The 12146-nt window shown below is 36.4% G+C and overlaps 1 protein-coding gene across 21 annotated transcripts in view; it reads right to left on the bottom strand.

Moving 5' to 3' along the window:
* Nucleotides 1-406: 406 nt before the first annotated feature.
* Nucleotides 407-12146, bottom strand: part of LOC139980478 (uncharacterized) — a 54525-nt gene continuing 42785 nt past the window's right edge. For 19 of the 21 annotated variants that reach the window (XM_071992200.1, XM_071992146.1, XM_071992138.1 and 16 more), the window contains 2 exons: nt 8072-8202; nt 407-6637 (listed from right to left, as the gene is read on the bottom strand). In XM_071992200.1, coding sequence (XP_071848301.1) covers nt 6402-6637; nt 8072-8202 — 367 coding nt within the window. In that variant the 3' untranslated portion in view covers nt 407-6401. The remainder of the gene's footprint in view (nt 6638-8071; nt 8203-12146) is intronic. The other 2 variants (XM_071992251.1, XM_071992267.1) reach the window with 1 other exon arrangement.

Raw genomic sequence — 12146 nt, 5'->3', positions numbered from 1 at the left:
AAATTGTTCAGATTCACTTTGATTTAGGAGGAATGACAATCAGCTTAATAATTTGATGGTCTTGTATATTTAAGATATCACAAGACATGTACAGGGATATAACTGTGTAGCACCCAGCTAGCATCCTATTAAATGAGAAGTGCCAAGATATTAGCAAACCGCGTGCCATACGATTCTCACTTACTTGCACTCAAATACTTATTTAAGAATGCCATAAATGGTCACAAAAGGTGGTATTTATCTGTTATTTAGTCTAGGTTCTCTGGAAGGATGCATGCGGTACTCAACAAATGGAACAACATAATACATCATAATTTAGGGGGATACCTGGCTTCAAAAAGGATAGAACTGTTACATAAGAATGACTTTGAGACACAACAGCAAAGAAAAACAAGATTTACAAATATAAATTTGTCAAGATTTTACTTCAACAAATCATGAAGTTATAAGTGGTCATAGTACTGCTTTGATAGTATGCTACAAATGTTCCAAGCACTCCAGGGCCTAATCTTCACATATCAAATCACATATATAGATATATACATATTTATAATAGGCAAGGACTATAATAATAAAGCTTATAGACTATATGGTGTACAGGAGGAATATTTTAAAGCTTTGAATCTTCGATAGTTTAATATTCATCACCATAATAATATATAATGATGGAGCAAAATAAGAGGAAAATTAAAGAGTTGGTATATACTTGTCTATCACTGGATAACCTCCAACTTGGCTTTAACAAATGGGGGCGGGGCTGGTGGGGGAGGGGCTTACAGTGGGAGTGTCTACCAGCAAGAACAGGAATGTGCACAGCATATATGCCGCATAAACATGAGTAGAACAAGAATAAGTGGTTTCTTGTTGTGCGATATCTGTCGGGATCTACCTAACCATAACTCTACCAAATCAATCGCACCTCCACCCCCCCCCCCCCCTCCTCCCTCTCATACACACAACATGAAGTGACATTGTTCCTAACAGTTGAGCAAACAAATACCTACTTCAGTAGAAGTTGTAGAGCAGCACCCTGTGCATTCCCAGCTGTCTATTGTGTAAGAGATGTGTAAGAGATGTTCTACAGACATTACATTCAGGACAGTAGCCAGACTACTATGCCACACCTCACACCCTCCTTTGTGCCACGACCATGTATTGTGTACAATAACTCAAACAAGTTGTAGCACACAAATACTGTCCCCTTCCACAACCCCAACCTCCCCCCCCCCCCCCAGCTCCATCCCAATTCAGAAATCCTAGCTATGAGCCTACAACAATCTATTGATCAAAATTTGTGTTTACCTGTATAAAGCCATGTATGAATTAAACTGGTACGTTCCACAAATATTGGACTGTCCTCCAGGGATGTGCACTGGGATATTCGAGTGCCAGGCGGATCTGTGCGGTAGTGTGATCCTTGTCCCGTGGGAGGGGTCTGAGGGGTAGAGGTCCCTCCCCTTTAGGAAAAGTTTTGCAAATGATCTATGCTTAGGTGGCAAATCTTTTTCCAGCCGCCCGGCATGAGCACATCCCTGGTACACCTGATATAATTATAACAGAATTTGTAGCTTGACGGTGAAACACACATAGACACATAATTGTGTAATATCAATTGGCCATTACATGTATACACCAGGGGTTCTTATCAGATTCCCCACAGGCCAAATTACACTAGTAAAAGAGTTCAGTCTGGCCCATGAAAGAAACTAAGTAAAAAAATCTGCCTGCAATATTGCACTCATGGGGCGGGGGGGGGGATGGTCCCTTAATTCAAACCTTAGGCTTGAGTTGCCTACCAGCCTTCGATGAACATTATTCAATCTAGCTGTTATAAGATCTCTGGCCATTTGCTGTGAACTAATTCTCCTTTCTGGTCCAAATTAAATTTGACCAGTACAAGAGATTGGCCCAAACTTGGACAGAAAAGGGCAAGAAAATAAAAATTCCATAAAGAACAGCATATATAAAGAAGAAAAAACTTTGTCAAGGGAAAACAATTTTCTGAGTAAAATGAAAACAACAGGGTCTTTCCTTTACGAAAAAATTAAAAACTAAAAATGGATGGTTTCACAAATTGAATAAGTAAATCACATTTCCATAAACGATTCTATTGCTCAAAATTTTAAATTATTCACCTTTTCTTTCTCCTGCTTGTCCCCTCACTCTAAGGCTTTGAGAGCCATACTTCATTCCCCCACCCCCTCTTATTGAACCCAAGCAGAAGGATTGTAGCCTCCCGACCTGCCTGTATACCCCCCCCCCCCCCCACAAATCATTCATGTTTCAAAACAGTGAAAATTAAAATTGCACTGAAAGTGATCAAGGTAAAAATGAAATGAACACAGAAGAAGAATGAAAAAAAAAAGGGAAAGAAAAACAAATTACAAGCAAAACTAAAGAACTTGGCAAAGTTACAAACAAGAAAGATGGTGAAGGCTAACAATGGTTTTGAATTGGGTTACGTAAACAAATTTATGAATTAAATTGTGTTTCCTTTTTTTTTTATAACTTTATAAAGACTGTTTCCTTGTATACCAGCCAACTGGTGGTTCCATTACCAACAGGGAATAGTATGAGTTGTATAAATTATTGTAATCGGATAAAAAGTAATATCAAACACCCTAAATGCCAGACTATACTGACAAACTAAACGGTTAATCTCGTAAAGACAATGTTTTGACTTTATTCTCTCTACTCCTCCCATACCACACAGACCCTACTTGATGTTATCATCAGAAATTCAGTGGGGGGTATAAAGAGGAATGTTCAAGTTGCAATATAGTCCTGTACAAATTATAAAAACATTTTATACTTTTATTATTAGTTGTCCAGAGTTGAACTAAAAGACTTTAAAAATTGACCAATGAAAATGGGCAATTTTCCAATTTAAAAATAACAATCGATGTCATCAAATAGTGAATATTCATTGCACTCCATATTCCAGTTTGTCAAAACAAAATAGCTAGTCCAAGATTAACTCCCAAAAAGACATCAGGGAAGGGGAGGGGGAGGGGGAGGGGTTAGGATAGGGGGAGGGCAAGACTTCTCAGATGGCATTTCACTTTTTCTCTTTACCTATTCAGTTGGGGAATACACCTTATAATCATGTGTTAGTATTCAAGGAATTTGTGTGATCACTGAGACCGACCAAACAACAAAACATCCGACTGCTTCCCAGTTCCTGTTGCATTCATATAGACAACCACCTCAAGTATTTAACAACCTAGTTTTACAGGAAATGATGAAGCTAATTTGTATCTACAACAGCGAGTTTCACATCGTGGTATTCCATGTACAATGGTACAACAACTGCTGATACTAATAACTTTTGTAATACTTGGCATGCCAAGCAGTAATGAACTATTGTGGGTCAACATAAAGAGGAACATAATCTCACTGACTTGGCAACTTGCAAACAATTGACCTCCAAAAACTGTTTCTGTGCAAGTTTAACTTTCACTTGAATGAAAGGAAACAGGTACTTTCTTTACTACAGTAGCAGGGAACTGAGAGTTTTAACCTTTAGGAGGAGTACGTATATAGCTCTCTTTGAATAACTGTTGAAACTTGTTTGCTTAAAGATGTAAAGGCTTATCGATAGTACTTCTACCTTACTTCCTCATAAAGGAACACTGTTATCTACATTGATACTTGTCAAATATCTGTGAGTTAATTCTAATGAATCCAGCTGATAGGAAAGTGTTCTCTGAATATTTTATCAAGATTTGAGCACTGCCCAAAATTGTCAAATCCTGCTAGGGTGAAAACATCTTAACTTTCAAAAATTATCTACATAAGCTTTTTGTTATCATAAATGAGCAGGTTTTTTCATATTTTCTTCCCCCTAGTGGTGTATAGAAACATTATCTACATTTGATCAAAAACCTTCAACTGCTATCCTTGTGATACAACACTAGTAAAATTAAGGATATTCTGCACTATAGTGATAATGATAACTAAAACAACTGGATAACTAAAACAACTGAATAACTAAAATTATCAAATATTTTTGCATAACCCCTTTCTGAAAAAATTATAAAGTTAACAGAAAAAATTTCTCAAGTTGTCATTGAATCATTACATTAAAATAGTGCTCAAGATTAAGAGTTGTCAATCAGGTGCATTCATTTTTGCAAGTTAAGCATTGCAATTTTATTGGAGATGGACCTGCCAAAAAATTGTGGCCCTCGAAAATATATGTTAAAGAACTTGGCTCTGTAATTATGTAGATATCTAGTCATGAATTAAGGCCTCATCTATATGCATGTGTTTACATATAAATATCTACATATATTTATATACATTTATCTATATAATAAGTGGAAAGTAAGGCACTGAAAAACAATCAAATCAAAAATGCTGATTGAATTTCATTTCTGATAGTACAGATATAAAACATTTGTAGATATCCTGTACATACATACACATATTCTAGCATGCTACACATACTCATCCTTACAGCTTTGCAATGCAGTTGGAACTTGTACTTGGGGGGGGGGGGGTGGGGAGAGAGAGCGATTTTGAAAATCTTGAAATGGATACAAGTAAAAGATTTAAGTTTCACACTCAAATGGAATTAATTCACTTGACCAGGTAGGACTGATCTCAAATAGTGGATTAAAAGTTAAAAATTTTGCAATTTTTCAAATTTTGCAATTTTTCATGTTTAACTCTTGTTTTTTATACTGTGTTAAATGTAACTATATGCAAAGTGTCCAGATGACAAAAACGTTCAGGATCTAATCAAGTTCTTTAATTATTTTTACTCTTGAAGCTTCACTCTAGTAGAGTGTCTCTGTTTAATCAATTGTAATTTTACTTGGGTAAGTTTTGGGGAAAGCTGCTGACCGGACTTTGTAAAAGGTTTCTTTAAGCTCTAACTCAATTTGAATTCTATTTTTATCAGGTTATGCTTCAGAAAGCAGTGAACCATTAAGTAGCTGTACAGCCTGTACATAACCCCTTTCTTCGAACTATTCTATAAAAGAATGTTTAAGTATTCTCTGATAACTTATTTCCAACTGCAGTAAGGCTATTCAAACTACTAAAGTGTTAACTACAAACATTCTTTGACGAGATTCTCTTGAACTACACAGAATCGTTGAATAAGTTACACTTGTTTACACAAGTGGTTTTAGAGTTCATTGTAAATTAAAACGGTTTTTAAAGAGCTAGTGTGTGCGTAGAGCATCGTGTAAAGTTTCCTTCACAGTTTTATGACTTCTTCTACCTATTAATTTTCTTATTGCATTGATCAAGGGCTTGGGTAACTGTGAAGCATTGTTTAATGAGAGTCATTTACTACTTCTACTACAGTGCACGGGCTATAAACAGTTCTTGAAACAAAGACACATTATTTCGCACTTGTACAAACTAAAATTCCCCTTATTTTTTTTAGAGTTAACTAAATCACTTAAAGCAATGAAATATGTTTCAATGAATATAAAAAAATTGTAGAAAATTGTATACCATGTTTTAACAGTCAAATTTGTTGTAATTACTAAATATTGTGCGCGAACTTTGTGATTCGGAGGCATTGCTGAAAGGTTACAGAACAAAAGGGGACTTTAGTCGGCAGGATTGCATTATTTGATGTTCCTTTAATTATACTAAGGCTAACTTCAGACTGACTGCTTGTAGTAATAAAAGATTGAACCAGGAAACAGCAAAAAGTAGCAGTAACCTAGACAAGACCACAACAGGCCATCAACAGACTCTTTTATCTGATAACCTTCAATGCTTTGTTTGTTTACTTTACAGAGACCATCTTGATAGGTTATATTTTTAATCCACTCAAGTAAGTGACAAGGAAGTGAGCAGACCCACCTCGATTATCAATAGCCCTGGTTGTGATATTGTAAACCACAACCTTGAAAACCATGAACTTCACACTACCTGCATTACAAAGTCCACCTTCTAAGATATTAACTAAACAGAACCATCATTACCAGAGACCTTCAACCTTCATTTTGTTTTATCAAAGGGGGCGGGCCATCTACAGATCAACTGTCCTTCACACTTCATCTCCTCTGCACAACCAACAGGTTAAATCTATCCCTGCCCAACCTCTCCTCTACATCTCTATACGTGAACGAAAGGAAAGACTTCGAAAGATGAAATGTCATTGGTAATAACTCGATCCTCACCCATGATTGCATAGCTCTACAAGTTGTGGTCAGACTTCTGTCCGTACAAGCATTTTAAACTTCGTCCTCGGAATGTCTACACAGTTTGGACCACCGCTTGTCTATAGTTAGTAGCAGCATATTCAGTTTCTTTCCCATTAACTAAACGACAGTTGTTCGCTCAAAAGATAATGGTGAAACTTTTTTTTCACCCTTTTTTTCCCCTGCTTGGTTAATGATATACAAAAAGTCTAACAATCTCTCGGCCAAAATATTTCACGTTGTAACTTCTGTAGGTTTTGTTTTCTTCTCCGCTGGCGGTCTCTCAATTAAAGACTCGTTCAAATCCGGTGCCTTCTTCTTCTTCTTCATTTTCTTCTTCTTTGGTTTATTATCTTCCTTCGTTTCTTCCGTGCCGTTCATTTCGGGTTTGGGTGAGACGACCACGCCGCTGTCACCGTTACCACCATTTTTACCATTAACTTCAGAATCAGATTGGTAGCCGTCATTGTCTGAGTGAGTCATAAACCGAAAGGACACAGACCAGAAAAAAAAGAAGAGAAAGCAAAAAGGATCAATAACTTTTGTCCTAAAAAGAACATCAGAAATAATAGCAAAGCAAAACAATTTTATTTCTATTAGTACCAAACACAAAGGCATATTTGGCTCTATCAAAATTGTAACTCTTGATTGGGGGCAGGTGGGAGGAAAACATATCAACATCTCTCAAAATATGTTTTCTATTTAAAATACCTTGCTAAGGTTAACTTGGCATCTCCCTGTTCACTGAAGATAACCTAAATGTACTGATTTATGAGGTCATCACAGAGCAGAGGTGACCAAATATTTTTCAGACAGCAAAAATCAATCCTTGTAGCTGGTGATATTTGAACAACAACAAATGGAAAACCACTTTTTTTTTTTTTTTTTGGGGGGGGGGTATTCCCTACAATAACTGGGTCACAGCATGGTAGGTGTGAATCAACCTAAAGGCAATGTTGCATTTGGAATCACCTGCCTAAGAACTTTAATAAAAAGCAAAGATGTAGTGTTTGTCAGTCAATACCCTCTTGTACTTTAAGCCTATATTTGTGTCTTTGGTATACATACATGAACAAGAGTTCACAAAAACTTAGAACTATAAGTTGTTGCCACTGGAAATTCCAGCCACAGCAACAGGAATGCAGCTGGTTTTATAGCGCAAACCCCATCAACATTTGGAAATTGACAATTACATAAACCTTGAGTCAAAATCAGGTTCAAGGATACTCTTGTTCTTTAAAGGAGAAATGATAGTAGTAAAAGATGAACCAGTGGTGATAATGCAATGAAGAACATGATGCAAAATCACATTCATGAATAATAATTGATAAAATGGTTATAAATATATTGATAAACCATTAAATTAGTTGATACAGACATAATGGTATGTAAATGCATGAACAGACCAGATGTTGAATAATGCAGCAAATTGTATAAAACTGAACATTGTCAGCCAAGCTCCAATGCGATGAATGATAGGTCAAAGGTCATAACAATAAAAGAAAACAGTAGTTCAAATTAAACGTGCATTTAAATGATCCATGCTTCAAAATTAGGACAATTGCATGGTATTAAACATAAATGTTGATTTGTGTGTTAATCAAATGTTCATGTGCTTCTCGTCAGTGATTTTGCTTGAAATTTGTGCAGCACTTGGAATCTGGTGATAGTTTACTTGTAAGATACTGTTTAAGAGAACACAAGGTGGGAAAGCCAAGTGGGAGGCGGAGGGGGAGGAAGGATCTAGTTTCTACTTCATACAGTACTTTACTAGCAGAGTTATTGTCTCCTTCATAAAAGCATGTTTCGAAGTTACACTGATCACATACAAGTGGAAGAGGAATGAATGGGGAAGAGAAGATGGGAAGGGGGCGGGGAGGGGACAAGTCTCTATCATCATTTACCATTTCCTTCCCATGCCGGTTTGGTGGCAGGGTACAGTTCAACAAAGTTTCCATCTGGATTATGGAACGTCCCCGAACGCCTCTCAGCGGCTGGCGAAGGACTATGACCGTTTACTGGTGTAACGGTTAAGCTATGAACGCAAACGAGATTTTAGAATGAATTACAAATAAATTAGTAGAAATGAAGACATGCAGTAGCAACAACTCAATGAGAATAATGAAAGAGGAATACAACAAAGTGCTGAAATTCCCCTCGCACTGTTAGAAGAACAGCGAAAATAAGAAAATGACGTGCTGCCATAACGTGATGAGAAAAAAAAAAAAACCTAGCAATATCAAAAAAATGTGTATCCTTAAATAGCTCTCATTAACCTGCAGTAATGTTTTGTATGAGTAAACATTGTAACTATAGTCACATACTGTATGAGATATTAAATATATGTAGGGAAAAAAGTTGGACTGATTAGTGGAAATATGAACATGTGAGTTTCCATTTTTTTAATTAAAATGTGGTCTCACACAAAGCTAGCTTGAAGAGCACTCACAAAGGACATGACATAACTTTGATTGTTATGATCTCCTTCTTGATATTAGTTGTTAAGACGAGTGATTCCAGCTCACTCAATAACGATAGTGAGAGTGCATATTTCTGTCTTTATAACTGTACTCATTTAAAACAGCAGTATCCACGATAAACATGCACAAACTGATCTCTCAGGAAAATGGAAGACTTCAACCAGCTGCGTAACTTTTTCCCCCTCCCCCTCCCCAACCTCCTCCCCCTCCCCAACTTCCTCCCCCTCCCCACTTCCTACCCCTCCAATAACACATTGATTGTCATGATCTCCTTCTGGATATTAGTTGTGGAGATGATTGATTCCAGCTGGCTTAATAACGATAGTGAGAGTGCACATTTCTGTTAGTGAACTGTACTCATTTAAAACAGCATTATGTAACCCACTATAAACATACACAAACAGATCCCTCAGGATAATGGAAGACTTTTTCCCCCTCCTCCACTTCCTCCCCCTCCCTTGCTTCCTTCCCCCCCCCCACCCTGGGCCCGACCAGGCTTTCAACACCCCCTGATCAAGATTGAAATAATTTAAGTATAACTGAAAAAATTGCTCTATGGGAGGTTTTACATTACAAACAGTTCTCTATAATGAAACCTTAATTCAGGCAAAGGAGATCTCATGTGACTTAACCTTGTGACTTCCACATAGACTGGCACAGAAGTAATATCACATGCATACAGAATAAAACCCTCAGAGAGAATTGTAGGCAATCATCCTGACCTATAAGTGATTGAGTAATGTTATTTCATTTCACCTCCTCATAACCTTGCATTCTTGCTTTATCACCTCTCTCTCTCTCTCTGTGGGTAATGTAGGAACCTGATTCACTCCTAGCCGCACTCTCAAATGTTAACGAGGCCTATGAAAGTTTTTGCCAATCGAAATGGTTAAAGCAATCATATGATAAAGTTAGGAACAAGGTATTGAGATTGGGTTTTCAACAAACTGGTGTACATATGACTATTCTTATCTAATAAATGGAATATCCCTGCTACCTGTACTGCCCCTCCAACAACAAGACTGCTTCAAATTTTGTATAAATTACACTTCACAAACTCACATGAACCCTCACACAAAATGACTCACAGTTCAATAGTGTACTGATGATACTGTACATGCCACGCCTGTTCGAACTCATGACACTTTCACCAAATTTGAAATCAATATAAAGAGGTTTTGGATATATCGAATAACATGAATTCCTTTAATTTTTAGCTGTGACAGCCAGACAAATCTTCTGTAAATGATAAATGTCTATGTATAGTGGTGTCATGTCACTCCCTAACACAGAAACAGGCTTTGTTTGTGGGTGTGAGTGAATCCATTCAGAAAGAATGCAGGGTTATAACTGGTATATATACTGTTACAGTAACAATAGACTTATTTGTAAACAGCTACTTCCTTAAAAGCCATCATTACTGTCCACAAATTTAAAGGTAGGCAGTATAGGCCCCCATATTACAGCATGCTATAATTGCTAAAAGTTTCCAACAAGTACTTTCCTGGAGGTTTTTACTCTCCAAGTTGTTCTTAGACATTTTTTTATGGAACACACAAGATGAATGAATGTCCCAGTAAGGAAAATTTCCTCCAAGTTTGTTATACAAACAGTAAATTTTGACCAAATATATTCACCTTACTGTATATGAATATCTAGCATATTTGGGGCCAATACAGCATACTAAGCAGACTAAATATTCTTTTTGGAGTTCTTTTCAGAAGCTACTGACATTCTGCATTATTCCCGGATGTTGAGTATTCTCAGAGTATTCAATTAGACAATTGATTGTATCAGTGATCTGGAGGCAAAATCCACTGGAGATGGCAGCGCCATGCAAGTGTGTTTGTTGAATTATCTGATCATGCATGACCATTGCTTGACTCTCTAGCATATTTTCTAGCACTATGACTTGTAAACAATGCTCAAATTGACACCCCCCCCCCAAAAAAAAAAATGAATAGAATTGGTTTTGAAAACAAAAGACCAATCCCACAAGTTTTCAGCCTGTTAAATCATGTTTTTCTTTCCATTTAAGGTACCTCTTTTTTCCTGTATTAATATTGTAACTTTTCCTGTGGAATGTTTCTTTTTGTCCATTTTCACTTTTGGCTGACAGACAACAAAAGTCTATTGTAGCATATATCTTTATGACGAGACTTTTTCCATCTTGTCACTTGTTAGTTCTTGCACTATGCATTATACCGTACGGTTGGAACTCGGAAGGACAAAGTTTCACTTTTTGTTAAGCTGAATTAATTTTATGTTTGCAGTGATTACGTTGCGACAAATGCCACATGTTTTGCATACTCATTCTGTGATATTTCGCACAAAACAGGATATCCTAATGTACACTCAAACTTGAGAGATCCATGCAGTGATCCTCTTTATAACTACTAATTTTTAACCCCAATTAATTCAAAGAAAAAACTGTAATGCCTATATACATTGTTTCACTTGTAAAACATATTAATTGGAAGTTTAAATTCATCATTTCATTGCAAAATTCAATGCACCAAACCATCTATGAGAAATTTTATTTATGAATTCGATTTTATGAATTTATGCATTTCTTTTGCATACCTTCGCTATGATTGTTCCCCTTCTAGCACAATCATGTAAAAGAAAAGACAGAACACATTAAAAAAAAATTATATTAAAAAAACAAAACAAACCAAACGTTCAGTGTTTCTGAGGCCCAAACATGTTCAGAGTGTGTTGCTCTATCTTGAGTTACCATGTTTACATGCTGGACATCACATACACGCATACACTCAGATACAAATAGATACATACACACACACACACACACGCCATCATGACTGTATGCGTTTCTCTTTTATCGAAACCAAAATGGTCTTTTACAAAAGACAAAACATTACTTTCTGTTTTTTTTAAGTTATTACTATGCCAATGCAGATCACAACACTGCCAACATTCACAGAATGTTGCAAAGATGTTGTCAACTTCAATATTGCAATCAACCCATTTGAAAAATCAATATTACCACGAAAACTACAAAAATTCAACTGAAAATGCAAATATATCACCTCCCTCACTGCAAATTAGAAAGGATTTATTTGAGGGAGTAAAGATGAGGGGATTTCCGAAAATATTTTCCAGAAGACAAGAATCAAAGTAAATTTTAGAGTTTGTCCAGCTGTAATGCAACAAAAGAATTTCCTAGACAAAACCATTTGGTTGCCTAGTAACCACCTGGCGTAAATTTCTGCTCATTATCTTCAACTTGAAAGAAAAACCAAGGTACTACATGGCAGTGATGGTACTAGTTAATATTGCCAGTATACATTGCTACATGTACAGTATACCAGTGAATATCCCATTCTTGGCTACCAAGGCCTAAGATGACCATCAATGACTACTGGTCAGTTAAATATTAAAATACCTGGTATTGGATACAAATGAAAGGCAGCTGATCAAGGACAGGAAAAAAAATTGATACAAAACCTTGTATTTGATTAAAAACCAGTGTCCTTTT

Source organism: Apostichopus japonicus, chromosome 2, assembly GCF_037975245.1.
Source record: "Apostichopus japonicus isolate 1M-3 chromosome 2, ASM3797524v1, whole genome shotgun sequence".
NCBI classification, from domain to species: Eukaryota; Metazoa; Echinodermata; class Holothuroidea; order Aspidochirotida; family Stichopodidae; genus Apostichopus; species Apostichopus japonicus.
The sequence above is the reverse complement of the archived record's forward strand: the minus strand, read 5'-3'. Positions and strand labels throughout refer to the sequence as shown.